This window comes from Vanellus vanellus (assembly GCF_965231255.1).
Source record: "Vanellus vanellus genome assembly, chromosome: 7".
Classification (NCBI taxonomy): Eukaryota; Metazoa; Chordata; class Aves; order Charadriiformes; family Charadriidae; genus Vanellus; species Vanellus vanellus.
The window spans coordinates 23,356,883-23,383,470 of NC_138912.1; the positions used below are offsets into that span (position 1 = coordinate 23,356,883).

Here is a 26,588-nt window from a genome sequence, read left to right on the forward strand (position 1 = left end):
TGATGGGGGATAAGCTGTTACCCTGCAATAACTTATTCCTCTGTTCATAGCCCAGTTATAAGCCTCTCCCCCAGCCCCACAGTGGCTTCTGATCCACAGGTTTTAATTAGAAAAAGTAGGCATTGTCCCATGCCTCTAACCTCTTACTTGCCTGTTGTATGCTCCAGTCACTACCACTTTCTGGAAGCAGCTTTGTTAGCTCTTAGTAGTCTGGACTAAATTGTCCACGGCACACGCATTCTCCAGTTCCTTGTAGCATAGCAGGTTGCTCAGTTCGAGTCACAAATAAATATATGCAAGTCTCCTTACCTCGATTGTGTTGCAAGAGGACAATAGTGGGATTGACGATTGTAGTAGAGGGATAAGCAGAAGACGACTTGTTGATTGAAGTGAAGGAGGTTGGATAGTCAGTGCCGGTGCCAGACTGGGGCACTTCATTTAGCACAGGACCTGGGTCCTGAAAAGGAGAGCAACACATCATCATCAGCATGCAGAAGGCTGCTACACTGGGAAAATCTGGAAAACCCCCACATATTTTAAGCTGAATGAGAAGTATAATCACAGCAAATTTTAGTAAAAAAGGCATAAGCATGAGTATTACCTTGCTCCTTGTATGTACCCTGCTTGTTGTTAATGCAATTAGTTTGCTAAGGCAGTACTATAATTATTTGGTGTTGGGTTTCACAACTCCAACCCCAAAAGGAGGCACTAATTTCATCTGGCAGACTCTCTGGAGCAGACACAGGGTGCCAGAGATGAGCAAGTCTGATTGGGGGTGGGGGGTGGGGGGGGAGTGGAGAAGACACAGAAGACATCTTTCCCCTGATACGCATACACACAAACGTTGGTTTTAAAAGTATTCCTTTCATAGCAAGAAGTCAGACATGCAAAACTCATGCAATTCTGGAGTGAAACATTACTACTGCAGCTGGTTTGGTAAGGAAGGTCTGAGGAATAAGGTTAGCACCATCGCTCAGGAGACAGTGTGACACCTACCTGGTTAAAATAATGAAACAAAAAAAAAAAAAACCAAAACAGATAGAGAGTAAGAAGTAGACTCTAGCAAGGAAGATACTCAACATGGCTTTGCTGCTGGAGCATGGCTAGCAAGCTGTTCTTGCTCTTCTAAAGCATCCAGGCTTCATTATTTGCTTATTTCAAACCCACCTCTGGTATCACCACAGCTCTGATTATTCTGTAGAAATACAGGCTGTGTCAGCAAGGAGACTTTAAAAACGTCATTCACCTTTGAAAAATCTCAGTCCAGGGTTACCAGGCTTTTGTTGGTAGTATGGGAAAAAGACAAAGAAGGGACAACAACTAAGACTGTGCATGCCAGTTTAGGCTGAGATTCATGGGGAATAAGCATCCAAACAAAGCGAGTATGGAACAGCATACCAGATTTCTGCACTCCTGCTACTCCACTGAAATGCTGCTTGCCACTGATCTGCAAAATGGAGCTGAGCATTCAGGGGGATTTTCATCACTATTAAAAAAACCCTGAATATGCACAGAATATTGGTCCAGAATAATCCCTACTCCTGGCTTTTCTGGCCAAGTGCAACTCAGCGCCCTTCATACCCACCAGCATCAAGGGAAAGGACTTACAGGATCAGGAAGGGGGCTGAACAGGGGCAAGAGTGAGGCCTGGCACTGGAGCTCAGAGATAAATCATAGTGAGAATTGAGAATTGGCTGTAATCAGAAAAAGCATCTCCAGTCTCTCCAGCCTAGAGGGGAAATAAGGAAGAACAATCCCATTCTGCTGGATGGAGGTGATCCTGCCCCAAGCAGCATCTGATCAGACCATAGACATTTCATGAGGACAGAAAAGAATCAATGGTCTTCAGAAACAGATGTCCCTAAGAGAGAAGCCCAGCCCCATTTTGCTGGCTGTGATAATATTCCAAACAACGCAATTTGGGGAAAGTAGTGGGAGTCAGGGAGAAGTACGAGAGTTGGGTTCGAGCTTCACTTTGATAACTGTAATATAAAGAACGCCTCAAAGAGGACTGATATCAGATCAGGATAGGCTCAGCAGCCTCCATTAAGTCACCAAAGTTGGCGAAAAAGACCATTTAAACCATTGTAGAAAACAGCTCTGTGACTACATGCCTGAAGTGAGCACGTCCCAAAACGTTTCAAAACTCTCATTGCATGAAAATCAGGTACAACAAGATTTCCACTACTCCTCTATGATTTGGATGCCTGCTGAATTTTTCTGGAGCCTGCAGATAGGTTGCATTAAGAAACAACAAACCCCCCAAAATTTCATTGCTCTCTGCAGTAAAAAAAACACTGATTTCAACAGAAGCAGAAAGACCAATGCTGAGAACTTTTGAAAGTATCATCCTTGGTTCTTTTTTTTCTTTATTCCCCCCTCACGCCTGTTTGCTAGATCCCTACAGAGTCAGAGGGCAGAGAAAGCATCATCACGAGAGGAAGGGTTTTCTGCTGAACTTTTTACTTGTCCTTACAAGCAACTGTATAAAAAAAAAACCAAAAAAAAACACCAAACAAAAACACCACCAAAAAAACCCCAGTGGTTGTAAGACTTTCAGTACAAGGAGGGTCAGGTACTTTTTGCCTCCTCTGCAACTTTAACGGAGAGCTACTTTTCCTCCTTGTCCCTGAGGACTTTTTCAGACAGGTGATGATCTTAAAGAGAAACAAAACCCAATCCAAGAACACAGTAAATTCCAAGTTAAAACCGTTGTGGATTAAATTCTTCAAAATTTTCAAAGACAAGCAATTCCAAACTGAAGAGAGACTCTCCCTCTAATCTATCCCATAGCACCTACGTGCTTGGAAGACTCTTAGCTCAGTAACTGATATTATTGCTTGTAGGTCATTGGATACTGGCAGCAATCTTACACTGATTCCAGCAGGGATTTGTGTAGAGACCATACGGTTTTGTGGCTCCAAGTGGAACAGAAAGCCATCCCTAACCTTTAACTGGTCCACTGTTGCTGCTTTAAATGTTATTCAAACACAATTAAGGATGCTATTAAAAGAGCCTGAAGAGATCGGTTAGTTGCAGCTATTCTGTTTATACAGAATTAATTTTTCTGAGCGAATCCTGTGAAGACTCTTAAGGTGTGCACCACCTAGCAGAATGGGCACAATGGGAGACAGTCAAATCTTGTTGCGAGAAGTCAATAGAAAGTCCAAAGCTGCACAAGGCAGGCAACGCGCATGCACTAGCACAGGACGTAAACAAGGTTTCGGTTGTCATGCTGCTGGCAGGGAGTGAGTCATCACTCCTCTCAAGTTTAGTATTGCAAGGAGAAAGTAATTTTAATCTGGGAATACAAATTTAGGAAAAGGGCGAGGAGGGTAGTTGGCAAGCTTACTGTACGTGAGATGACTCCAGTGATTTCAGGCTTCAAGCCCCTGTGCAAAGCCCCCGTGACCGGAGGGACAAGTGAAGGTGGTGATGAGAAGAATGGCAGTTTCGGGTAAACAGAGGAGGGTGCTTGGTTATGGTGGGAACCCCTCTGGAGATGTGGGGGAATAAAATCGTCTAGAGTCGGAAAAGTCAAGGGTGAGCCGGGAGAAACAGTCTCAGGGCATACGGAGCTTTGCCCGAAAGGAACCAGAGGCGGTGGTGGAGTGCTGGAGCTGCCTTCTTGATGTCTGTCTGGATTAACCTGGAGGAGGGGGACTACTATAACCCCAGGCTGAGCTGTGGTGGTGGCAGTGGCATCCTGTAGGAAACAAGGTGTTGTTATGCAACGGGGGAGATTGGTACTTTAGTCTAACGCAGCCATATAGTGTCATGCAAGGATGCACCCAAAATGATAGAGCCCCAACAGACTTTCTTTCCTTAGGGAGACATACTTCTTCCATCTTGCAGCCCTGGCCCCTATGAACACGCAGTTTTTCACAAAAATCTTCCTTCCCCTCACCACTCCTCCAGTACTGTGCAGTGAAGCTAAACCAAACCACAGAATGGCTCTGCATTCACCATTGCTTGAGAAGCACTAACCATCACATTACAGAGTTTGCTTCTTTTACACCTCCCTCAAATAGAGAGATCCTCGCCAGCCCAACCCAATCCTCTACAAACGCCACACACGCACAAACACACAGATCAATGTTGGGGGGCGCACGTGGGGTGTTAAGTATTATCGAGTAGAAGACCACAAGACTCAGGTGGCAAAATGAGTACTTAGAAATTAGGTAGGAGGGGAATAAAGCATTAAGGGAACATTGTAATGAAATAAAGAACCGTTCACACGGCTGAAAGAAAACAAGGTTACGGAGAAAACAGGTACCATGTTGCGTCCCATTGCCTTGTATGGTGGCTGTCGCTGCTGAGTAAGGTAAGGCTCTTTTCTCATCCTGTCCTCTGTAGCAGCTGTGCTCTGGGGCTCTAGCACTCTGTCCCTCACAGCTTGCGGAGGTGATGACTGAGTCCAGGAGGGTTGGCCTGCACCATAACTAACTGCGTCTTTACTGAGGACAATGTAAAAGTACGGCCTGGGAGGAATAGGAGGAGGAGGAGGAGCAGGAAGAGACTTTCCAGTATCTGTTACAGAGGAAACAATGTCGGTGGCTGGTGCCTGAGTGAGCTCAGCACCCAAACTGGTGCTGGCTGCTGGGTCATGTGCGGTGCCAGTGGAATTTTCAGATGCGGCTGAGCAAGTGTTGTTAGATAAACAAGCTACATATAGTTTGGTGACCTTTTTATCCGCCTTCGTCTCATGACTGGAATTCATTCCAGCCTTACTACTGGGATCTGCCCTGTCAGGTTCGCGTTGTACGGATGATGCATCCGACAGGGAGCGACTTTCCAAGAGTGGCTGCCCAGCATGCACCTCATCTTTGGGGCCTGAAGAGGGAGAATGCCCTGCTGGCAAGCCTTGCTTCCCACTGGGGATGGCCCCATAGGGGGTAGGTGATGAGAAATAACACCGCGCACTGGCATTTGGTGATGCACGCTGCGTATAAGGCTTGGGTGCATTCAGGTACACGCAGTCCATGATGGGCACTGGCAACAGGTTGGTCGCTTTAGTGTCAGTGCGAGGACGCCATGCAAAGCTTTCCTCTTTGGGAAGAGGAGGACGGGGAGGAGCAAGGGCCTGCCCAGGCAGAGTCAAGAAGGAAGAGAGGGAGAGAGGAAGCAGCACCAAATGAAAGGAAAAAGGAAGGAAGGAAAAATAAACAAATTTGAAGAATGAATTCGGTCATTAGACTTGGGTTAAGCAGGTTTTAATACAGCAAGAACAAAAAGCAAATACAGTATCTGGAAGGCGAGTGCAGAACTCACTCACATACATCACCTCACACATTCTCTCCTTCTTAGCACTGCTCACTGCAGCACACAAACTTTACCCAGCTCTCAAGTCCCTGCCTACACGTTTCTCTCTCTGCCTAAATAAATCTCAGTGCTGCACTGTTTCGAGAGGCCTGCACAGCAACCCCCATCATGCTCCTGGGAAAGCCTAAGTCAAGATTTAACCTCCTGGCTAACCAAAACCAGGCTCATGCCCGTGTAACTAAATACTTCCCAGCACTGGGGACATTTGAATCGCAAAGCCAAAGTCAGAGCTCTAGGCCATCTCTGCTGCATGTTAAGTGCACTGCCGAAAAATTAACGTTGCGAAGTTTCACCAGTGCTAACGAAAGCAGACATCATGTGAATACTATAGCCTGCCACAGCTGGCTAAGTAAAAAGTCAGCATTTTTTCCTTCTAAAAGCTAGCTCTTGAATTCTTTTCAGGAATTTTCAGTCCTGAAAATGCTTTCAGGAAGACCAGAACAATTAAAGTTTCTTGAGGAACTGAGTTCATAAGAATTTGCCTCCAGAATCAAGATCACCAACAGAGAAATCCTTCTTCTAGTAAATAATAAAAAAAAGCTTTACTGTTTTTAGTACTTTGCAACATATAAGTTGCTAACTCCATAGCTGCCTGCCGACTGCAGCTGCGACTCCAATTACAGTGATTTTTTTCTGAAAACCAAACTGTTTTGAAGTAAAATGACTTGACAATAGAAAAGTCTCATTTTATTTATTGCTTTGTTTCCAGTAGCTGAAAACTATAAAATAGTGAAAAGAAGAGAATGAAACACCCACCTAGTGAACAGTAGCTCCCTGCATTCTTGCAAATTAACCCTCTGGAGACTATGAAAGTTGGCTTTACACACAACGTGTTGTCATATCTTTATGGGCAAAGGCTGGCTAAACTACTGCTAAAATGGCCTTAACAGCTTGCAGCATTCAAATCTGAAAAAATACCTCCTTTAAAATTCATCCACACGTGGCATGTTGTGGCCAGCACCTATTCTTGTTACATCGATATAGACCTAGAATAACTTCAGAAAATTACAGCTGCTGTACGAAAATCTACTGTTCTCATGCTGTCCGCCTCTCTCCCCCCCCCTTCCCTGACGTGTAAGGGAGTGGAGAAGTGGGTTGGTAAGTGCTCCTTCTGAAGGGCTTCTGCTTCTGGAACAGGCTCATTCCTTTTGATTCCTTAAGGACAGTAGTTTCAGTCTGGAGACTTCAGAGTGCCACAATATTTCCCCAGGTTAGGCGAAGCCTCACTTTACCACTGCACAGTATTATCAGGAAATACCAATTCATGACCTGCAATCACTGCTTTCCATTTTCTTCCATTTCAGCTTAGTTTGGACAGCAGTCCTTGAGACTTCAAGAAGTACTATGTGTATCAGTGCTCTCTGTTCATCAACAAGATCAATAAGGGACTACAGGACAGCTGTAAGTATCGGGCAGTAAATGGGTCTCTCCTTTAGAGTGCCATTCCTTTCCACCCCTTCTTAAGAGTTGTGCCTTCTTCCACTCTCACAATTTCAGAGGCAGTGTGCATTCTGTGGCGTTACTATAGGTCCCGGATAACGGGAGCAGTGACTCTGACATGGGACAAGGCTTTAAAGGGACTCTGTTTCACACAAGAAAGCAGTTTCTAACGAAGGGTTTCCCTGTTGGCTTTCAGACTGCTTCTGTGCAGATCAACCACACGAAAGAAAAAGTATGAAGTTCCACTTCTTTTAACAGACCAACTTCAACAATATACCTTCAGGTACAAATAACCTTTCCCTTGTTGGTTTGTATCAGTTACAGTGTTAAAACTGAAAGACATCTCCCCAATATCTTGTTTTTAATGTAAGTGTAACTCTTTCAGCCTGCTGCAACCTCTAGGAAATAGACCAACATAAAAGACAAAACAGTAATAGATGACTACTTCACCTTTTTCTTGCAAACAAAAAGCCTTGTCCTCCTTCATCCACCAAGGAAACATCGTGGCATGGCTGAACACACAAGCTCCACAGCTGATGTCAGTGTTGCCCCCATTTTAAAGGTAGGAAAATCTGAGGCACAGCAACTTACCCAAGTCTGAAGCCAAGTCTGGAGTTCAACCCAGGACTCCTGACCATGAATCCAGTGCTCGAACCCAGAAGATCACCCTCAGGGTCACAGAAGAAAGGCTTACCTGTGGCTTGCTGTCTGAGGAAAGGTTCGGACGCACACTCCTATAACCCTTGGCAGCCAGAGAAGATGGTTGGACATCCCCATTGGCATCAGTGTTAGATGACGACCTCCAATCATCTACGAGGGGAAGGAAAACTCAGATCACAGAGGATTCCCTCCAGCTACAGGATGAGCAAAAGGAGGGGGCTCTTTTCTTCCTTTTTTTTTTTTTTTTATCCAGGCAACAAGAAATACTTCCAAGAAAGCAACAGAAGCAACAACATAAGCAGCCAATGTTTGTACCTGTTTCTGGGTTTTCTGGCTCCAGACCTAAGCGTTTCACAGAAAGGAAGGATGGAAGAGGTGGGGGTGGAGGATAGGCATAGAGGAAAAGAAAGGGGGGAAAAAAATAAACCATTACATTTACAGAAAACACGTACCAATTGATGTTAAGAGTCGAGCTACTTCATTTCACACATAAAATGCTTTCTGACAGGGCTGCCTAATTACCATAGAGACCAGCCCTAAACATGATGCCCTCCTTGTTTCTGACCTTTGTAAACACAAGGCAATTCATTCAGAGCAATGAAGAAACAATTGTTCATTGACATTCTTATTTCAGAGGCAAAAAGGCAGCCCAGCTAGCTACTTTCTAAAGCTGCAGCTTGATGTCCAGACTCCACAAATTACTGGAAGTGTAGAGACTCTGTATGCAGCCATGATACAGCCTATGAAGACGTATCTATCCTTATCAACATCACTATGTATGATTAACTGAGATAAAGGACTGCCAACAAATAGATCAGGTTTTGCAGACTAAGTGCATATGCACAAAGGGAGTTATAAAACATGATGTCAACTTTACAACCCAGTCCCTGCAGCTAGACGCACTGGTCTCATCACCTATTTACCCATCTCCCACCGGGCTCCTCCCCATACCCTCTACCCGTTTTGCTGTTTAAGTTATATGCAAAAAGCTCTTCCAGCTCCAAAGTACACTTCATAAAGCGATTGAGAGAGTAAGCGAAGGAAGTATTAATGAGCTGATTTCCATAGTAATGGCCTCACTGCCATTCAAGCTGCTGGAAATTTATGAAGCCATCAACAGAAAGGAGAGAGGTAATGGTGGGGGGCAGGAGTGAAGAAACAGAGAATGGCAGGCATGAAAAGCGGGTAGGTCACGGGTGGAGCAGAATGGGAGGAGAAGAGAGCAGAAAGCAGCTCATTGGGGCTGGAATTAATGGAATTGCCCTTCCTCCAACAATACAGTCAGAAACGATGTATGGTTTGCTTTCAAGAGCAAGTTTGACCCCCTCCCCCCTTAACAGCATCTTGCCTTTGGGAGTTCATCCTCTCTGCCAGACCCACGACACTGGCCAGGTTTGTTATGCTTTGCCTGTCTCCTGCAATTAAGTAATTACACGTCTACTATTGAAAGATGGCAAAGCTCTGTGGCGACACTGTCTGCCTGGGATGCTATCCCTGCTCCCTTGACAACCCAAGTGAATGCTAGGGTGGCAGTAGCACCACTCCGTCTCTTTCTGTTCGACCTCGCGCCTGGGATAAAGTGAGGTGACACGGGCCTGCCAGCGGAAAAAAAACTAATAAAAAAAATTGAGATGTTTTGGCGCTCCTGATAGCAAAAGGGGGCTGCAAACAAACTGAAGCCAATGAGTGAGTGGTCATGAAACCTGTACTAGGAGAGAACAGGAGTCAGTCTCCTTCCACTGGTCTGGTTCTTGCAAGAGGTTTCCAACTATGCTACGGGATTTGGGGCTTTAAATTGTAGCTAAATAAAGACACTCCAAGACCCTGGACTGACCTCACTTGAGGTTATTGCGAGTAACATATTCCAGTTAACCTTCCACCCACTTACTTTCAGGTTGCTCAATATCTTGAGGACATGGCGAAGTGATATTCTGATTCTCTTCATAGGCTGGAGATGCCCGGAGGGTAACAGCTCCTTTTCCACTGCAGACTTTAGTGGGATCCATTTCTACAGGAAATGCACATGCACAGAGGAGATATATCAAAACAGATGATATAAAGCTATTAGGAGCCATCAGAACTCTGTGGAGTAATTTTAGCATGGCTGCCTCTGGGTGAATCACTCTAGTAATGTTTATGCAGATGAAGATTAGCTCTGGATTTAAAGCATTGAGAAATCAAAGCAGTTTCATATTCATGTAACTGATGAATGTAGAAGTAAGTTCTGAGTCAGTGTAACAGAGCTAAGAAAGGAGGAAAAAAGGATGAGTGTTTGAACAAGCTTTCACAGGTCCATTTGCTTTATTTGGTCTGCTTCGTGTAGAGATACTGTACTAACAAGGACATTCTACCATTACACCTGTAGCTCTTCTATAGGTATGTCCCAGTGGTAGAAAGCAATACAATTTATGTGCTGAAGCCTTAAAAATGCCTTTTGTGCAGGACTGAAAGAGAAAAAACAACCAAGTCTTATGACCACTGGAGGATAAAACCTTGTAACTATGCTGAACATCATCTAAAGGCAGTGGCACTCCTTGCCACCTCTCCCAATTTCATGGCAATGTTTCACCTTCTGACATAGGAACCCAAATCCCCAAAACTGGAATGAGGATATACCCGTTCAGATCACCCTGTGAGCCAGACACCAGACCATGCCAGCCTCCTTGCTGAGGCCCAATTCAGCACTGCTTCTGTGCAGGCTTACCTTTGTGCATTTCAGTCCATGGATTTGTTTTTCTTTTCCTCCTGTCACCCTATTAAATAATAACAAACCTTCCAAGGCTATCTTCCTTCCCTTACATATAATCCATCTGAAGAGTTGTTTCCTCTGAGATACCTATAGAAATAAGACTAAAGAGTCTCTCACTTATCTAAGCTACTTCCACAGGAAAACACACCCCTTTCTCATGCACTATTACTGGCCCTGCAGCTGCCATCAGACTTCATTTTGACCCAGCTAAACAGAGGTGCTAGTCCTACCATGACACCGCACAGGAAGCCTGAAGAGGTACTGAGCATATGCTGTGTTACAGAAATGACAACACGATGATTTCCACTTTTATGGGGTGATGATCATACTACCTCTGCACAGGGAGGGACGCAGCTCCTTTCTAGGAACTGTTATAATGGAAGTTATGCCTTCAGACTGGACACAGGGGGCAAAGGCTGCTGCTTATTGCTCAGACCGACATTACCTGGCTGATTTCAGTAAGATAACGCCCCATTAAATCCACACCAGTACAGTGCCTAAAGACCACACCACCACCTTGGCTAAGGCTGCAAAACACACAAACCACAGCCAAGGTGGCCACAGCCTAGGGAAATATCAATAGTGGCAGATGGACAACAGCAGTAAGGGGAAAGACTCAACAAACGTCAAACACTTAGACCACATCAAAAGTCCTCTACACTGGAACCACTGCAGTACAAGCTTTTACATGGGCTTCCAATGCTTTAGGGGTTTCACAAAAAGCATAGCTTCAGAACCCCACTTAGCACTGGAAAGAGGCTGGAATAAGTAAGGAACCAAAGGATACTTTCCTACAGTTCAGCCTTTAGTTAATTTAGGCAGCATTGAGGCAGCCTCTGTGAGGTGAAAGACTATCCACACAGACATATTAAATGCTGCTTAATCCTTAAAATATATCACATTTGCGCTCACACCACACAACTGATCATGCCTTAAGGTCACCCACACGCCTGGTGAAATAGAAGTTGACTTCTCTGATTTTCACATCATCCAGATAGGGTCAGGATTCCTTTTGCCTAGGAGTCCAGTTCCAGCTACCGTTCCCATCCACACAGCACAACACACAGCCTGAGGACTCTATGGACCCACTTTCTAACCGGAGGACAAAGGTTTAAGCTCTGGGACTCCACTTTCAAGAATGCTGGACACACTGTTGGGAGTCACCAGACCTGATTTAGACATCCACAAAGAGTTCAGGGTAGCTGTTCTATGCTCCTACACCTAGATTCCCTTCACAGGCAGTGGAGAGAAATGGAAACACTTAAGAGTTCAACATGCCATAAATGTCTCCATCATATTGGAGGAGAATCAAATTTGGGAATCAAAGCACTTTTTTTTTATTTTCATAGAACATATTAAATCCATATACCAAATAAAAAGGATAAGAATCAAGAAAAAATGTTCTGAAGTAAAAAAAATTGAAATGTTTTGAAAAGGTTTGAAAATAAAATATTGTCAGACTATTTCTATTTGGGAGAGGAAGACAAATACCTAAGATGATGTACTCCCTCACAATTTAGGTGAAATGATGGAAAACAAAGATCTGAATCTCAGTGTAGAAATCCAGCAGATGGTAATAAACATGACATTAGCACTGTAGTAGTCCAACAGAGTACATGTGTGACAGATTAGGAGAGACAAGCAGTATCAGCTAGACTAGTCTGCCTGTCTAAATCCAGCAAAGTACAAAAATAATCTTGTACTTTTAGTGGCAAAACACATGCTTGGGGAGGGGGTGGCAGACAGTCTAACATCCTTATTTATCCATATAAAGACTCTGTAAAGTCAGTGTATGTACAGAAAAACAAAACCATCCCACCAACATTGAACTATGCTTGAACCTGTAAAATACCATCTCTGACATTCATTTACTTTCATAAAGACTAAAGATACGCAGGAAACAGTCTTTGGTTGGTCAGGAGTTTGGTTCAAAATGAGGCTGTAATAACAATATTATTCATAATCAAGCATTAGTAAAAGATCTTACAGTGATCCCAGATTCAAGCAGACACAATTATGTCTGCAGAGGAGCAGCATAATTGAGAACAGTGTATTGTGCCATCAAGAGCTAACTTTATTACCTACTGATGAAATCTACAGCTCTGGAAACAGTGAGAAGAGGATGAAGCTGAAAACTAGCCAAAGCGCGTGGGTGAAGCAGAGAGATAGGGAGAGAGAAAGAGAGAGAAGAGAGGAGAGAAAGAACGATGGCCAACTAATGCGTGGCAGGAGAGGAAGGTAGAAGATACCTGTAGGCAGCATTAGGTGAGGAGAACTTTTCACTTTCTTCACAGGGATTATTTTAACGGCAGAAATAGAGCGTGTACATAAAGGGACGCCAACAGCTGCAAACACAAAAGTGTAAATGGCACATCCAAAAAGGGAAGAACAGAGTTTGGGAAGCATGCCACAAAATTTTCTAATGTACTTGGAGACACAATAGCAGGAAATTTCAAATACAAAAGCAGTCCAGAGAGCAGTGATGCAACCGTTAAAAATATCCCTTCGTTCGTCCTAATTCAGGACGTCTCTGTTTTATGCAGCACACAGAACTGCTTACTGAATTGCCTGACTGCTGACTGCCACTATGCTGCAGGCAAAAAGAATCTGGAAGCATTAGTTTTTAGAAGCCATCAAAAAATTTTAGTGTAATCCTTTAGCTGAGATACACTACATGCAAAAATAAAAATGTTAAGTTAACATTAATATGGCTGAGTTAAAACAAAATAAAGTGAAAAACCAAGGATTGAAAGGTTGAGGGTGGAACGTTAAACTAGCCGCGTTACATGAATTCAGGATTTTATGGCACATTTTACAAGTTCAACAACAGAAGGAAGTGAAACGTGAAATAATCTTGAAAATAGTCCCATGCTGAAGGGTAGCATCAAAATATCTGTTTCAGAAAAAAACCCACTCATTTAAACTGTAAATTGAAGAGCTTTCTACTGGACTCCATCAGCTAGCACACTAATTATATTAAATGTAGTAACATAGGGGAAAACCATACATAGCACTGTGCAAAATTCCAGCAATTATTACAAAACTATCCAAACCAGCTGATACTTCCTCTCTCCGACTCTGTATTGCAGCTACTGTGGAACTCAAAGAAACAAAAAAAAAAAACAAACACCACCAACAACAAAAGGGGCGTGTGTGTGTGTGTTAAAAAAAAAAAAGGCAAAGGCAAAAAACTACTCATAGGTGAAGCTCAACAGGATCTGCCCAGATCAACATCTTGTAAATCATGGGTCCACCATAACTTGAGTTGTGCTCTTCATTTCTGCAGAGCCCGGTTTTTCACCTTTAAAATTTATTAGCTTTCTGCACGTATTAACTGGAAAATGCCAGATGCCTCCCCACATTCCATGCCCTCTCACAGGCCTGCAAAATCAGGAGTAAGAGGAACCACAGTTCTAATACTTTACACACAGATGCTGAGCACTGGGCCAGCTTGGGGGAGGCATTGACATCAGGGTGGTGTGTACACCCCCTCTTGTGGCAGATCTTTCCAGTTCCTCGCAAAACTGAAAAACACAGACTTCACCAACCTAGAAAGGGGGTCTCAAGCAAAAGGATGGGGGAAGACCTTGACAGAATTTTTTCAAACCTCATGAAATCTTTAGGTTTTAATTTGATGGGATTGTTTTATATTCTTTTCTTAATAAAAGAGGAAGCCAAATCAAACGCTGTTCTCCATGCTTCTCTCTGAGCACTGGAGACCCTGCGAATACAACAGATCCCAAATCCAAAAAGCCTGTGGTTTAGGAAACAACCCTAATTCTGTTCGGCTCTGTAACTGACTGAATTCATCCATCCACAATGCAGGCAAAATACTAACCACTACAAAAAGGCATCAAAGGAAAAGAAAGGAAATGAAGCCAGCAGAAAACCAACCCATATAACCACATACTTTCACCCTGCCAAAACACACACCGTCACTATGCAAAAATGAACGCTATAAAGCATACTGCAAACCTGCTGATGTTAACATGAAGACTGGTTTGTTTACCTAAGTTTGTTTTTTAAATCATTGTTGCTAATGACGGGGTTTGTTGTTTTGGTTTTTTTTTTAATTACTTAAATGGTTAAGTTCTGCCCTTTAATCCTGGGCTCAAACCTTCACCTCCCACTGAAGTTAACAGGATTCACACACAGGCACCCACAAACCAATGCTGTCTAAACACACTAAGATATTGATTCACAGGTGCTCACAAGTACCACAAGTAGCTCACAGCTTTCCTCTAAACAGCACTAAAAATATACGAAGAGGCAAATCCAGCCTGCCACCTTTAAGGGACAAAGAACGCTTGTTAAGCTAAGAAATGCTGTTGCTGCTGCTGGCATGGTGCAGCACAAGGCTTTGCTTGTATCAGTCGCCAAGCAAACTAAATTTGGAAACCCCTGCTGTAGTGAGTGTCCAGGCAAATCAACCACATCACGCAGCTGACATGCAGGGGGAGCTGCAGGGATGTCTCGGAAGCTCTTAACCCACCTTTTTCTTGTCCATTGCTGCTCAGCCCATTGACAACAGTTTTTGCAACATCAATTTCTTCATGTTCTGCAAGACAAATGAAGAAGCAGATTACTTCTGCGTTAAAACCTCTGCAACTGAATTTAACCTCTGACTATGAGGGGATGCCATGGGTCAGCGCTATTTGATTCATTAACTAGGAAGTATTCCTAGTATCTCAGGAGATGTTGCTTGGAGACACATATCTCCCTTGGATGACACCCCTGTTTCTCCTTTCCCTACCTGAATCTCAGCCTCTTTTAAACAGGGACCGTCCCTGTATGTGCATACGGCATCCAGCCATGAGATTTTCAAGATTTTTCAAGTCTGCAACATCCTCAGCCAACACGAATAAAACCGGCTCTTGTGAATTCAGAGGAACACAGAAGATGGAGGTCCTTTCTAGCACTAAGGGTCACCTAAAGCCATATTCCTGACCCATGGCAGAAACAAATCTACCTCAGTCACTTCTTACAAACGTTTGCCTAACGAGTTCTTACAAACTTCCAGCATCAGCCTAAAGCAACCTGTTCCAGTGTTTCACAACCTGGAACTCATGTTTTTCAGACCCTGATTAGTCTCCTAGCTTTCCTCTGGACTCTCTCCAAATGGTTCACATTTTTTCTCAAAATGTGGTGCTAAAAACTGGACACAAAACTCCAGCTGAGACTTGATAAGGTGCTAAAATCAAGTGGGAATGTTATTCCACAGGTCCTACATATGGCACCTCAGTATGGTGGCTGTTTTGTTTTTCATTCTGATTTAGTCTGTTACGCAGACAAGCCCACAAGTTTTCCTTTTCCCAACTAGCCCCCGTTTCCTGGTCCCTCCTTTTTCTTCGAGCAGCTGATTTTTCCGATCCAGATGTCAAACTTTGCATTCACCCCTACTAAAGCATATCAAATTCTTTCAGATATTTTTTTCAGGGAATCAATAATTTTGAATTCTTGTATTCCAAAGTGAAAGAAGCTTAAGTGACCTACTCCAGCTCGAGATGTTTCTAGTCCGTTTTTGAGCATTACGGGCCAAATTGAAACAGCAAACGTGGAGCCAGGACACTTTACTACGAAGCCATTCTGCTGTTGCCTTAATAGTCAGATTCTTTGAGCTTTCAAGGGCTTTGACTCTTTTCTGGGAGGCAGAAAAAGAGTCAAAAAAAGGAAAAGAGTAATTGCATCAGAAACAAACAGGAATAATTCTAGTAATAAAAAAGGAATGCCAATGAGGGCAAGTGGAAAACAACACAGACTTACCAGAGCTCATTGTGGTAGAGGGACTTTCCTTTTTCACTTCTGGATTTTGTTTATGTCTGTTTAAAGTGAAAGACAGAATGGTTACATTATGTTTCATATCTGCCCAGGCAGCACTGGACATGATGCTGAACATTCACAAAAGTCAAGGTAATAGTCACAGTTCTTTCAAAAATTTACTTTCAAAACCCAAATGGATTTATGTTAACCACCAGTTACATTTTTTGCTGATAATTATCAGAAATTAAAGAGTATTTCAACCCAATATAGGTACTACTTTAATCATCAATATTAAATCATAAGATACAGATTAAAGCCTAAGAGTCTATATATGACAAAGTGCAAATCTGGCTAGCTTCTAATATATAAAATGTGCATCACCTTTGAGAAAACGTAAAAAAAAAATCTCAGTGACACTAAAAGCTTTAAGCTAAAACCCTCAACTTAGACCATTGCCAGATTTCAAGGCGATCTGTTGCTCAGATAGAAGTCAGTCTCCCCTTTGAAAGATGTTACAATACAGAAGAGATATACTTGTTGAAATGCATATTAACTTCTGCACCAATCATTTCCAGTTCTGCAGTGCCACTGATATTTTCAGGATCAGATTACAGTAAGTGAAACTTCAAAATTAGAAGCTTTAATCCTCTTTGGACCAAAGGCAGTGAAATTACCAACCCAAGAGAAAAATCACCAGACGGGGACCAGAGGACAAAAAAAGTCCATTTTCATGGTCATGACAGTTTATGGAGGACAACGATGTGGCTTATTTGTACCCAGTGCCCAGTCCTGTGGGGACTTGATACCTGCAGCAAATGAACGGGTTTCAAAGTCACACCACAGATGTTGATTTGAATACTCAAAAAGCGGCATTTATATAAAACAAGCCCATGTTTGCCAAGATCTCTTAACTCTCTAAAGTTCCTAGGTTCAGTTACAAACCCTTTAATTTTGTGTTCCAATCTTCCCCCCATTCCCAAGAGTTAGTGCTACAGAGAGTGAGATCAAGTGTAACTCCAGCCAATTAATGGCTTCTGTTACATGAATAGACATAGGTTTCTGAAGCTGCAAAAATCATGCATAAATGAAGACCCTAATCTATGAAGTATAGGGTAAAAATTGCTCAGGGAAACAAGAAACTAAACAACAGGAGTTGGAGATACTTATTTTCCTGTTACATGAACTGGAGGCAGCAGTGGGACACTGTAAGAGGTGGAAATTGCCTCAATGGAATCGAATTTGCTCTCTTGCCTCAGGCATCCCCATTTTTAACTAGCATTTGTTTCATGCTAGCCGGAATATAATGAGCATGTTCAACAGATACTCAAAAGGAAAGAAAAAAAAAATTCAACAAGCCAACGTAGTAACAGATCAGTCTGTAAAAGCAGCCAGTATCTGGACTCTCCAGCACGCCACCCTAGCAACAGCTGCCAACACTTAATTTTTTAAATATTTTCTTCATTAAAATATCCGCATAAGACATACATTATGGGTTGATGAAGGCTCAGCAGGATGCATCCTAACTCCAAGGTGATCCAGTAAAACACAGTGTGAAGTGGAGGGCACAGCCTAAAACCAGTCACCAACCAAAGCTCACCCAACTTAAAGGTCTGCTGCCCGACTTTGCCTGTACAGCATCTGCTTTTTGTTTTTACCATTTCATAGTTGCAGTAAGTACCCTGAAACAGTAACATTTGACACAGCCTGAAAATTTAGACAAATGTACTTAATAATAATGATCTTTCTGATCTCTGTGTAGTTTGGTTACAGAAAGATGCCTTAGGTTCAAGCAAAACAGAAAGAAACAGGCTAAAATGATGGGCTATCCAGGTTAAGGAGGTTTGTAGCAATATCATGCTCTTATACATATGGAAAACTGTTACGAGTTAAACTCACTGGATAAATACAAGTCCAACCATAGGGCAGGGAGAAAATTACAAGAAGGAACAGTACTGCAGTAAGTCTCAACTCAGCTTTAGGATTAAAGTCATTCTGAAGTGGAGGATGTTGCTGGTACCCAGAAGTTTTGACTCAGCACTGGCCCTCTCCACTGGCTTCATTAAAGTTAACAGAAAGTTTCTTTCACTCCAAGTATCCCCCAAAGGTTGCATGCTTTCCTCTGGTATACAAGATAAAGAAGGCGGGGTGGGGGGGAATCATCTAGTATATTACCTTTTCAGGAGAGGAAAGGGGCAAAGGCAGGCTCCGCTGCTGCTACAATCCCACAGAGACACAGGTCCCCTTCCACAATGGCACTATCTGAGCAATTAAACTTGTGACCCTGTGCTTTATACTTTTTAAACTGTTTAATTTCTGTTTAGAAACAGTGACATCATTAACTGCTATAAAACTCTGATTTCAGTGATGTCTTTTTGATTCAAGAGTCTTGACATTGCTTACAGTGAGAAGCACTGGCCTTCATTGCATTAAGAAAAGCTTTTAGGAAAGAATTCACATGAAAAAAGGCACAATTATTTGGCCTTAAAAGAACTCTTCTTTCACAAGAAGAGATTTGAGGTCAAAAATAAAGTGATAATTAAAGAAGTAAGTTTGCTAAAATTAAATGGAGGAGGTGTACAAACTCATTAGAACTAGATCTAGAGAAATTACTTTTCCACATATCCCCATACTTACTAGCAATTATAGAATTCAATTAAAATAACAAGCATTCAGTGTTCACTTACTGTGAAACTAATCAGCATTATTCAAGCACTCAAACAAACACATACTTAATGCAGGTTCCTATACAAAGAATGGATTCACGGTGCTCAGGGTGAGCATAACCAATCTTGACCACCTGGGTGGTTGGTGTAACTCCAGAAATTCCATTTAAAAGTTGATTTTGATCAGTTCAGGATCTACGTACAGATTTGCTGCATGCAGACAGAAATAACTGCTCTTTAGACTGAGGAAATTACGGTGCGCGTTTGGAGTTGAGCACATTCTTCAGTGCCTTTTTGCATCAGAGTTTCAGACTTATTCGACCTGTCTCCCATATGCCTAATCCAAACCACACGCTGAAGTCCTACTACGCCTATCTTAGCCCTAAGGCTGCTCTTGGGACCAGATACACTGTCCAGCCAGACAGCAGATCTGGCTTGATGGCCCCAGTATAGCAAACCGTTGCTTTCTGTAACACTTGGGAAGGTACATACTGCAAGTCAGCGTGCCCTGAGTGTTTGGATGGTACGTCCTTAGGGTAGTCCCTGCCAGGTTGGCCAGACAGGCTGTCTGTGGACTGTAGAAGCAGGTGAATCCGGAAACATTTGCTGCTCCCAAATCCCCTTAAGAACTTTCTGTAGACATGGCCAAGCCACTCCTGTAGACACACATGCAAGTACGCACAGCAGCGGTTCAGAGGGGTGTCTTTCAAAGGGAACCAAAAATGAGAAACAGAAACTGGTACTGCCAGATCAGGCAAAACAAAATAAATTAATAATAAAAAAAAATACTCCCAAACCCCAAAGTGTCTCCTCTCAGCTCCCTGCTTTAACCAGCTAACCAGTGTCTCCTTGCCAGACTGGAATTAGTGCCTTTCCTGAAATGTGACAGACATAGCAACAAAGGCTTCGAAGCTGCAGACATTCAAAACACAATGAAAGGTAATGAATTCCTCAGGGCATAAACCAGCAGCTGTAACCCTGAACACGCCAATGTCTGTATGTGACATCCACCAACTCCTTGCCAGTTGGGTCATACCTCGAGACAGATGTTTAACGCTTCCTTCCTCCCTTTCACCTCCAGCACATTTCTTCCAAGGCTGCAGCTCCTTCCCTACTTGGTGTGGAAAAGAGAGCAGTGCATTTAGAAGCCTATTTAGGAGGAATGCAGATAAGTGGCAACTACTTCAGCACAGCATGTCTCTGGATTATCTCACATGCTCTAAACATTCGAGTACTCCCCCTACAACGGCAGGGGCTAACAAACAGCTCATTAATAGTTCTGAGCAAGGACACACGCTCTTAAGTCACTGGTATCTCAGCTAAGAGTCACAGGCAGTGGTTATTTTTGGCGGTCTAACGTGTGCGTGGGGAAAAGTCATTTCCTTTTGTTCCTTCTCTTGTTATTACTGACAGCTCTGATGACCTGCGTATGACATGAAAACAATTGCTAAACATGAGATGAGCATTCAAAACTTATTGGACAGGTCCCTTATATTCAGACTCATCCTTTACCTTCTCAGTTCTGAGGTTTTTACATTTTCAAAGTTTTCTCTCCACCTACAAGAGCTTTAAGTGTTTTGTGGCTCCACTTAAGTGAAAAATCAAATTCTTATTTATAGCAGTACAATCTAGGAGTTGAGGCTTTTAGAAAAGTGGTAAGCATTCAAACTTAAAGGATGCTCAGCTATTACAAAACTTACTTTTCATCTGGTCAGGCCCCACACATCACTGACAGCACTCATTTGTTTAGCACCTGGCTCAGACCCTTTCTCACATTGCCACCAGCATCCCTGACCCAGATGCTCTGCTCAACCAGCCATGCCAGCAACGAGGAGTCCCAAATCTGGAAAACGGGCAAAGGGCTGCACTGCCGCCAGTGCCTCCTACCAGGAGGTTCCTCTGCTTAAAGGAACTTGCTGGAAAGCACATCTCCTCTGTACTTCTCGCTTTCTATCACATAAAATGTGGCAAGAAAAAATAACTAGAATACAGGAGGCAGCTCCAGGTTAACCCAGGCAATCAGCTCTCTCTCCAAGTTTCATTATTCTCTTATCCTGAAATACTGAGAGAAATATGTTGCCTGTCATTTTTATTTTAAGGGTTAAAGAACACCCTGTCATTCCTTCAGAAGCCATTATGCTCCTAAGAATAAATGTCATGAAGAGACTATGAATAAGCAAGCAGCGCACATAGAAGAGTCGTACCAATTCTGTACAAGACAACAGCCTCCCCACGCTCTTCGGCGAGTGTTAAGACAGCAGAGAGGGAGCAGTGAAAGCTCACTAAATGAAACAAATGGCAGCATAGAACACGAGCTTGGATAAGGCGTTCTTATAAATAATTGAACTTACAGCTGTTGGAATAAATAAACATAGCACATTTCATATGCAGTATTGCTGCCTTTTTTTTTTTTTTTAAATATATGATGCATGTTTGTTTCCTTCCTAATGGGCAAAAATAAGTTATCTGGGGCATGTGTGCCAGTTTTTTTGCAATTTAAAAGGAATGTACTGCTCTTAATAATAAAAGTCAAATAGGAAATGTAAACCAGGAGATGTGGCTTTAAGAACTCAGAGATGCTTTTGAACTAAGTCATCTTACAGTCATCGACTTCAGAGTAAACAAACTTTAGCTGCAACCTGAGTTAACTCAGTTCAAGGTCACTGCTTTTGGAGCAAGGGGCAGAAAAAGATCTCCTGGGTCATCAGGCCTACTCCCATGCTATTGCAGGCAACTGTGTCATACAATCCTGTGCAAGAACATTCCATGTTCCAGCTTAAAACTGGTAAGGTTTCCTGCCTCCACTGCTCCTCCTCAAAGCCTGCTCCAGAACTCATTCCTCTTATGGCTTGAATGCTATTTCTGATTTGCAACCTAAATTTAATTCATGAACAGCTACGGCTAAACTGTTCTGCACCAACACAATTCTTCTGTTTAAGCAGCTCTTCCTCCTTGTGCTCACCCCCATCCACGCATTTTCAGAAAGCAATTGCACCTCTGGGTCTTCATTTTGCAAGCCTGTAAGCAAGCACATCCAAAGCAATTAATCTGCACGTTGTCACCCATCTCATTAAAATCTGGGAAATACTGGAAGATTTTAAAGGATTGGCAAATCCAAAGTCTAAACTCCGCTTAATGTCACAGAACCAGAAAGCAAAGCCTACAGCTGACGTGCCCAACAGCTGAAAAGCAAGGTTTAAAAGGTAAAAATCAGCTTTTTCGGTCCATTCTAATTCTGTCCTGTCTACTAAAGGCAATTCTACGGTCAGCGCTAGTTCAGATAGTGATTCGATGTCTACAGGGATCTCCCTGCAAAGAAACAGACTGAAGTAACTTCACATCAGCCACTGAACCTTCATTAAGCGACCATGACTTATACTTGCAGGGTTGTGAGGATGAAAGGTGGCTCCTGCTTGAGCCATCAACCTCCCGCTCTGCTACAGACACAGGGCTTGGAAAACAGCCGTCTGGAGAGTTGTTTGGCACAGAGCAGACAGAGTAACTTGACATGCAGTGCATCACTGGTTCCCTCTGGATAAAGTAACTGCTCTTATCAGTAGCCTTGTAGTCAAAAACATTTCTTCTCATGACAATAGATTTTTAAATACACTGTAACTGGGCTTTGACTTCCTCCCTAGTCTGTCATGACTGCCCTCTGTTTTTTGTATTCAATGGTTGAGGTCATGGCGACAGTAGCTGTGGCCCATGTATCTTCGTGACTGCTAAAGAAGCAAATGCCTTTATGCCACACCCTTATTGCCCAAGCTGCTCACATGAACATTTTAAAACTTCAGAAAGGAAAATAAAAATTTATAGGATATTTTAAGTAAAATTGTGTATTCGTCTTAGCAGGAGACGCAAGGCACAGCATGTGAGAGCAGCAGAAGCTGAGATTTCTGCTCAGATTTATCTGTGATCTGTATGCTAGCACCTCATAGATGGAAGCGCTTCACAAACGAGCCGATGCACATCCTGTACAGGGGAGGTCACTGGGCACAGGGCTCAGGCCCCAGCTCCAGAGGGAAAGCAGTAAATGATTGAACAGCATACCACAACCTGGGACCGTTCAGAACAATTAACTCAACTGAGACTCATACAGGAATTTGGGCAGGGAGCACGTAACTACTGAAATTGAGATTTATTTACAGTTAAGGTGTAATTAATTTAATGACACCAGTTCTACCTTTTTGCAAAAGGGAAATCTTTCAGACAATCTGCAATGATTGCACACCTAGCCAAGAAGATGCTGGTTTTATACTTCAGCTGGAAGAAATAGAAGATTCATTGAGTTCAAACTGTCCTAAGACTACTTGTAAGAGCTGTGCAGCTGCGGTGCTCTGTGTACTGCGCTTAACTCTCTGTACACCTCTGATATAGGGCGCTTGTGCCTCTGCAAAACAATTGCTGTAAATAAACAGACCCAAATTCCAGAAGCCCTAATTATGTATAACAATGGATCCATTCAGCTGACCACAGGATTGAGGGACACAAACACTACATTGCATTTACTACAGTGAATGGCATTCTATAAATACAATCAAATAGATCATCTAAACAACATCCAGCAGCTTCTGTTGCATGATTTTGTATAACAAAGACTACAAAGGCTATCTTCACCTCTATCACACACTCTCAAACAGTGAAGTAGTAAATAAGAGGCAGTTGCATTAAGTAGAAATACTAATTAGAGATTGACTATTGTCACAAAGTTCAAATCCAGATAACAAACACTTCACAAGAATGAGTGTAAAGAGAAGATTCTGATGCACCTCTGACATATAAACCAGATACTTCAATGCTGCCTACCACCTTATACCATCCCAGACACATCCCGAGATTGCTAGTTGTGCAAGGTAGAGGAATTACATAGGCATTAATGAGTGGCAACCACATCAAACATTAATTTTTAATTATGACCTCTGCTAGCACTAGCTGTTTTGAAGCTCTGTACAAACACTCACTAAGCAACAGCTAGCACTTTTCAAGGTATATAGGCGATATTCCTATTTTATGCAGAGATGGAGATTCAGGCCTCTATGCAACATATCAAATCAGCTGAGCTGGCACAGTGTAACAACATGCACATATCAGTCTTAGAGGTTGCTTTTTATGTTTTCAGAATAAGCAAAACCAGTTTGAGAGTTGGTCCCATTTACACACAACTGCAATGACCTCCAGGGAACCAGATCAAGCTAAGTCTAGCCAATACATATGGGGAGCCAGGCGCACAATACTTCCAACACGCCTTTGCCAAGCCTAGGGGTGCAAGGTGAAATTAGACAGGGTCATTCTCCTTAGCCTTTGCCAAGCTGGAGGCATTGCTACGCTAGAAAAATTGCCAGGGAACCGATTCATCTACCTGAAAATCAGGCACAAAAAGGTCCCAGCAAAACTCAGAAGGCTTGTCACTGTCACGCATCCAAGGCCAGACAGCAAACCCATGCCTGCCAGGGAATTCAGGCTGGAGTGTTGGCTTGCTAACCTTGTTGGACTGTGCTGCCTCTAAAGTCACCTACACACTGGAATGAAGAACACAGTGACTGCTCCTCTACTCAGTACTGAAAACGCTCTGAGAAAACCCAACTGCTGGGTTAAGCAATGGTCTGACTTCAAAGTGTCTCCAGCAACAGCAGAAAGTTACAATCCAGAAGTCAGTCCTCATCTTCACTTCCCCCTGATTCCTCCAGCCTGAGGTCACCAAATTCACATATTGTCGAGAACTCCACATCCATTCTCATCACTTTCATTTTAGCAACTGTCTCAGAATCAGCCTTCAGAAATTGCTTTCAATGCCTTCTTCCCATAAAAATACAAGAAAGATCCAGTTACCAGGGTAATAAGGCAAGGACCTGCCCATTTCCCTTAACGAGAACACAAACACATGTAACGACTACCTTGATATCTCCTATCTTTTCAAGCAGCAACTGGAAATACCTATCCAAATGAAAGAAGCAATCTGAAAATCAGCGTGTACTGCCCCAACAGACCTACCCACTCAGTGCACATTAGCATATGCCAGTGCCATGTGAAGTCCTGGGAGTTCAGCCCAGAGCAGCTCTAGGAGGGCTAGCCTTGACTAACTGTGACTAAAAAAAAAACATACCAGTACCCTTACCTTGATTCAGGCTTTTCAGTTAATGGTGCCATTTTCTTAGTCCCTTGATTTCACTCCATAAGAGGCACGAAAGAGTTAAGGAAACCTTTCGCCGTGTTGCCCAGTCACTTGGCTGCTGAGGTGTAACAAGAAATTTGTGGAGGCATCTCTCTCTCTCTCTCTATGGCACCCTTAAATACTTTGCTCCTCCTACTGCAGTGCTTTAATTAGCCAGTTGGTTCTTAGTCACCCCATCCTGTCACTAGGCTTGCTCACCATCAGCCACCCCCACCCAGCCTGCCTGTCACTCCCCTGCCACTGTCATCACGAAAGATACTGACTCTTCCTGCAGCTCTGGAGCTGGGGAAAGGGAAGAGAGAAAGTTTGGAGGTGAAACTCCATAGTAGCACGGATATGGGATGCACTTCAGAAGGGAAGTGACAGGCAGACCTTGAAGAAATATTAGATACAGGCAAAGTACATGAAAAAGCACTTTTTTTTTTTTTCCCTTTTTAAACCAGGCAGCATCTGCTTGTCAAGGAAGGAGTATTTTCATTAGCACTGGACATGGCAGATCCTATTTCAATGGGTAGGATCTGAAGGGGCAGCTAGAGTTTCTGCACTTGGCAGCTGAGATTTGTAGCATAAATACTTGACATAACACAAAGGGAAACTAACTGCTTGCATAGCTATTACATATTGTACAGAATCATAGAATTGTCTAGGTTGGAAGGGACCTTGAAGATCATCGAGTCCAACCATCAACCTAACACTGCCAAAACCACCACTAAACCATGTCCCTAAGCGCCACGTCTACCTGTCCTTTAAATACCTCCAGGGATGCCCACCCCATGTGCATCACAACAAACATCAAAGGAGCTTTTAAGCCACAAGCTGTACCTGGGTGTCCCTAGAGTGGAGTGTCCCCCCCCCCCCCAGTGCAGCCTGGCTCCTCTTTAGGCAATCCAAGACTTGCACGGGAGTGGAGGTGGTGCCAGCTTTTAGGAGAGTGAGGGTATACTCACACATCCGCAGGCCCTGGCAGTCTGTAGGTAAGGAAGGTGAGTGGCAGCATAGGATCACCCTTCCTTCCATGGTTAATGTCTATAGAACAAACAACTGGGCCAAGGCTTCCTGAAAACAGGCCTTGGAAGTTGATTCGTGCAAGACCAAGTGATAGCTTAAGAGTGGAAATAATCTGAAGGAGACCCTCAAGTCTCTTGGTCTTGTCCTTTGTCACCAGACCATAGCAACCAGTGCACCAAGCACTGCTTTCGTGACTGACACTCCAGAGTGTCTCTGTCTGCAGCCTGTCTCTGGATTTTGATTCCTCAAATATGCATGTACAGGCATTGATCTACTGCCAAATTCACAGATTGAAAAAATGTACTGAAAACTATTATTGCAAGGTGAGCAACTCAGCATTCAAACAAGACCTAGAAAGAAACACAGATGGCAAGAGTTGCAGAAGGAAGTAGAGTAAAGGTTACTGTGTGGGTCAACGCTTACTCTAACTTTGGATTCTCTCAGTAAAACGTTAGTGAAGGACATAGAACAAAGGTCTCCAAATACCTGCACACATAAAGCCATACTGCTGCACTGCGAAATGCTGAGGTTCCATTGCAACACAAGCTCTCCTTTTTCCTCCCCAATACACCTTTTAGCATCCCAATACTTACCTCCCACCAAATGAAGCATTTGTTAGCCAATATAGGCACAATTCTGACTTGGGATATTGGCTAAGGGGCCAGAAGAGGCGGGAAAACGCTGCTCTATCTTACTTCATTTAAGATCAATCCAATACCTCAGTGTGAACGGGCCACTGGTAATTTTAACTAGAGCAAAAAAAGGGCCCCTGAGCCCACATGTACTAGCACATCCCAAAAGACTAATGCTATGG

General features: G+C 43.1%; 1 protein-coding gene across 11 annotated transcripts in view; it reads right to left on the reverse strand.

Moving 5' to 3' along the window:
• The window catches only part of SORBS1 (sorbin and SH3 domain containing 1), an 89,792-nt gene that overhangs the window by 55,286 nt on the left and 7,918 nt on the right, over positions 1 to 26,588 (reverse strand). For 6 of the 11 annotated variants that reach the window (XM_082486080.1, XM_082486084.1, XM_082486078.1 and 3 more), the window contains exons 1-10: positions 24,710 to 24,858; positions 15,935 to 15,990; positions 14,664 to 14,729; positions 12,421 to 12,516; positions 9,311 to 9,430; positions 7,738 to 7,764; positions 7,457 to 7,572; positions 4,277 to 5,083; positions 3,353 to 3,706; positions 310 to 457 (exon numbers count right to left, since the gene is read on the reverse strand). In XM_082486080.1, the coding sequence (XP_082342206.1) occupies positions 310 to 457; positions 3,353 to 3,706; positions 4,277 to 5,083; positions 7,457 to 7,572; positions 7,738 to 7,764; positions 9,311 to 9,430; positions 12,421 to 12,516; positions 14,664 to 14,729; positions 15,935 to 15,990; positions 24,710 to 24,741 (1,822 nt within the window). In that variant the 5' untranslated portion in view covers positions 24,742 to 24,858. Of the gene's footprint in view, positions 1 to 309; positions 458 to 3,352; positions 3,707 to 4,276; positions 5,084 to 7,456; positions 7,573 to 7,737; positions 7,765 to 9,310; positions 9,431 to 12,420; positions 12,517 to 14,663; positions 14,730 to 15,934; positions 15,991 to 24,709; positions 24,859 to 26,588 lie in introns of those variants that run through there. The other 5 variants (XM_082486086.1, XM_082486085.1, XM_082486079.1 and 2 more) reach the window with 3 other exon arrangements.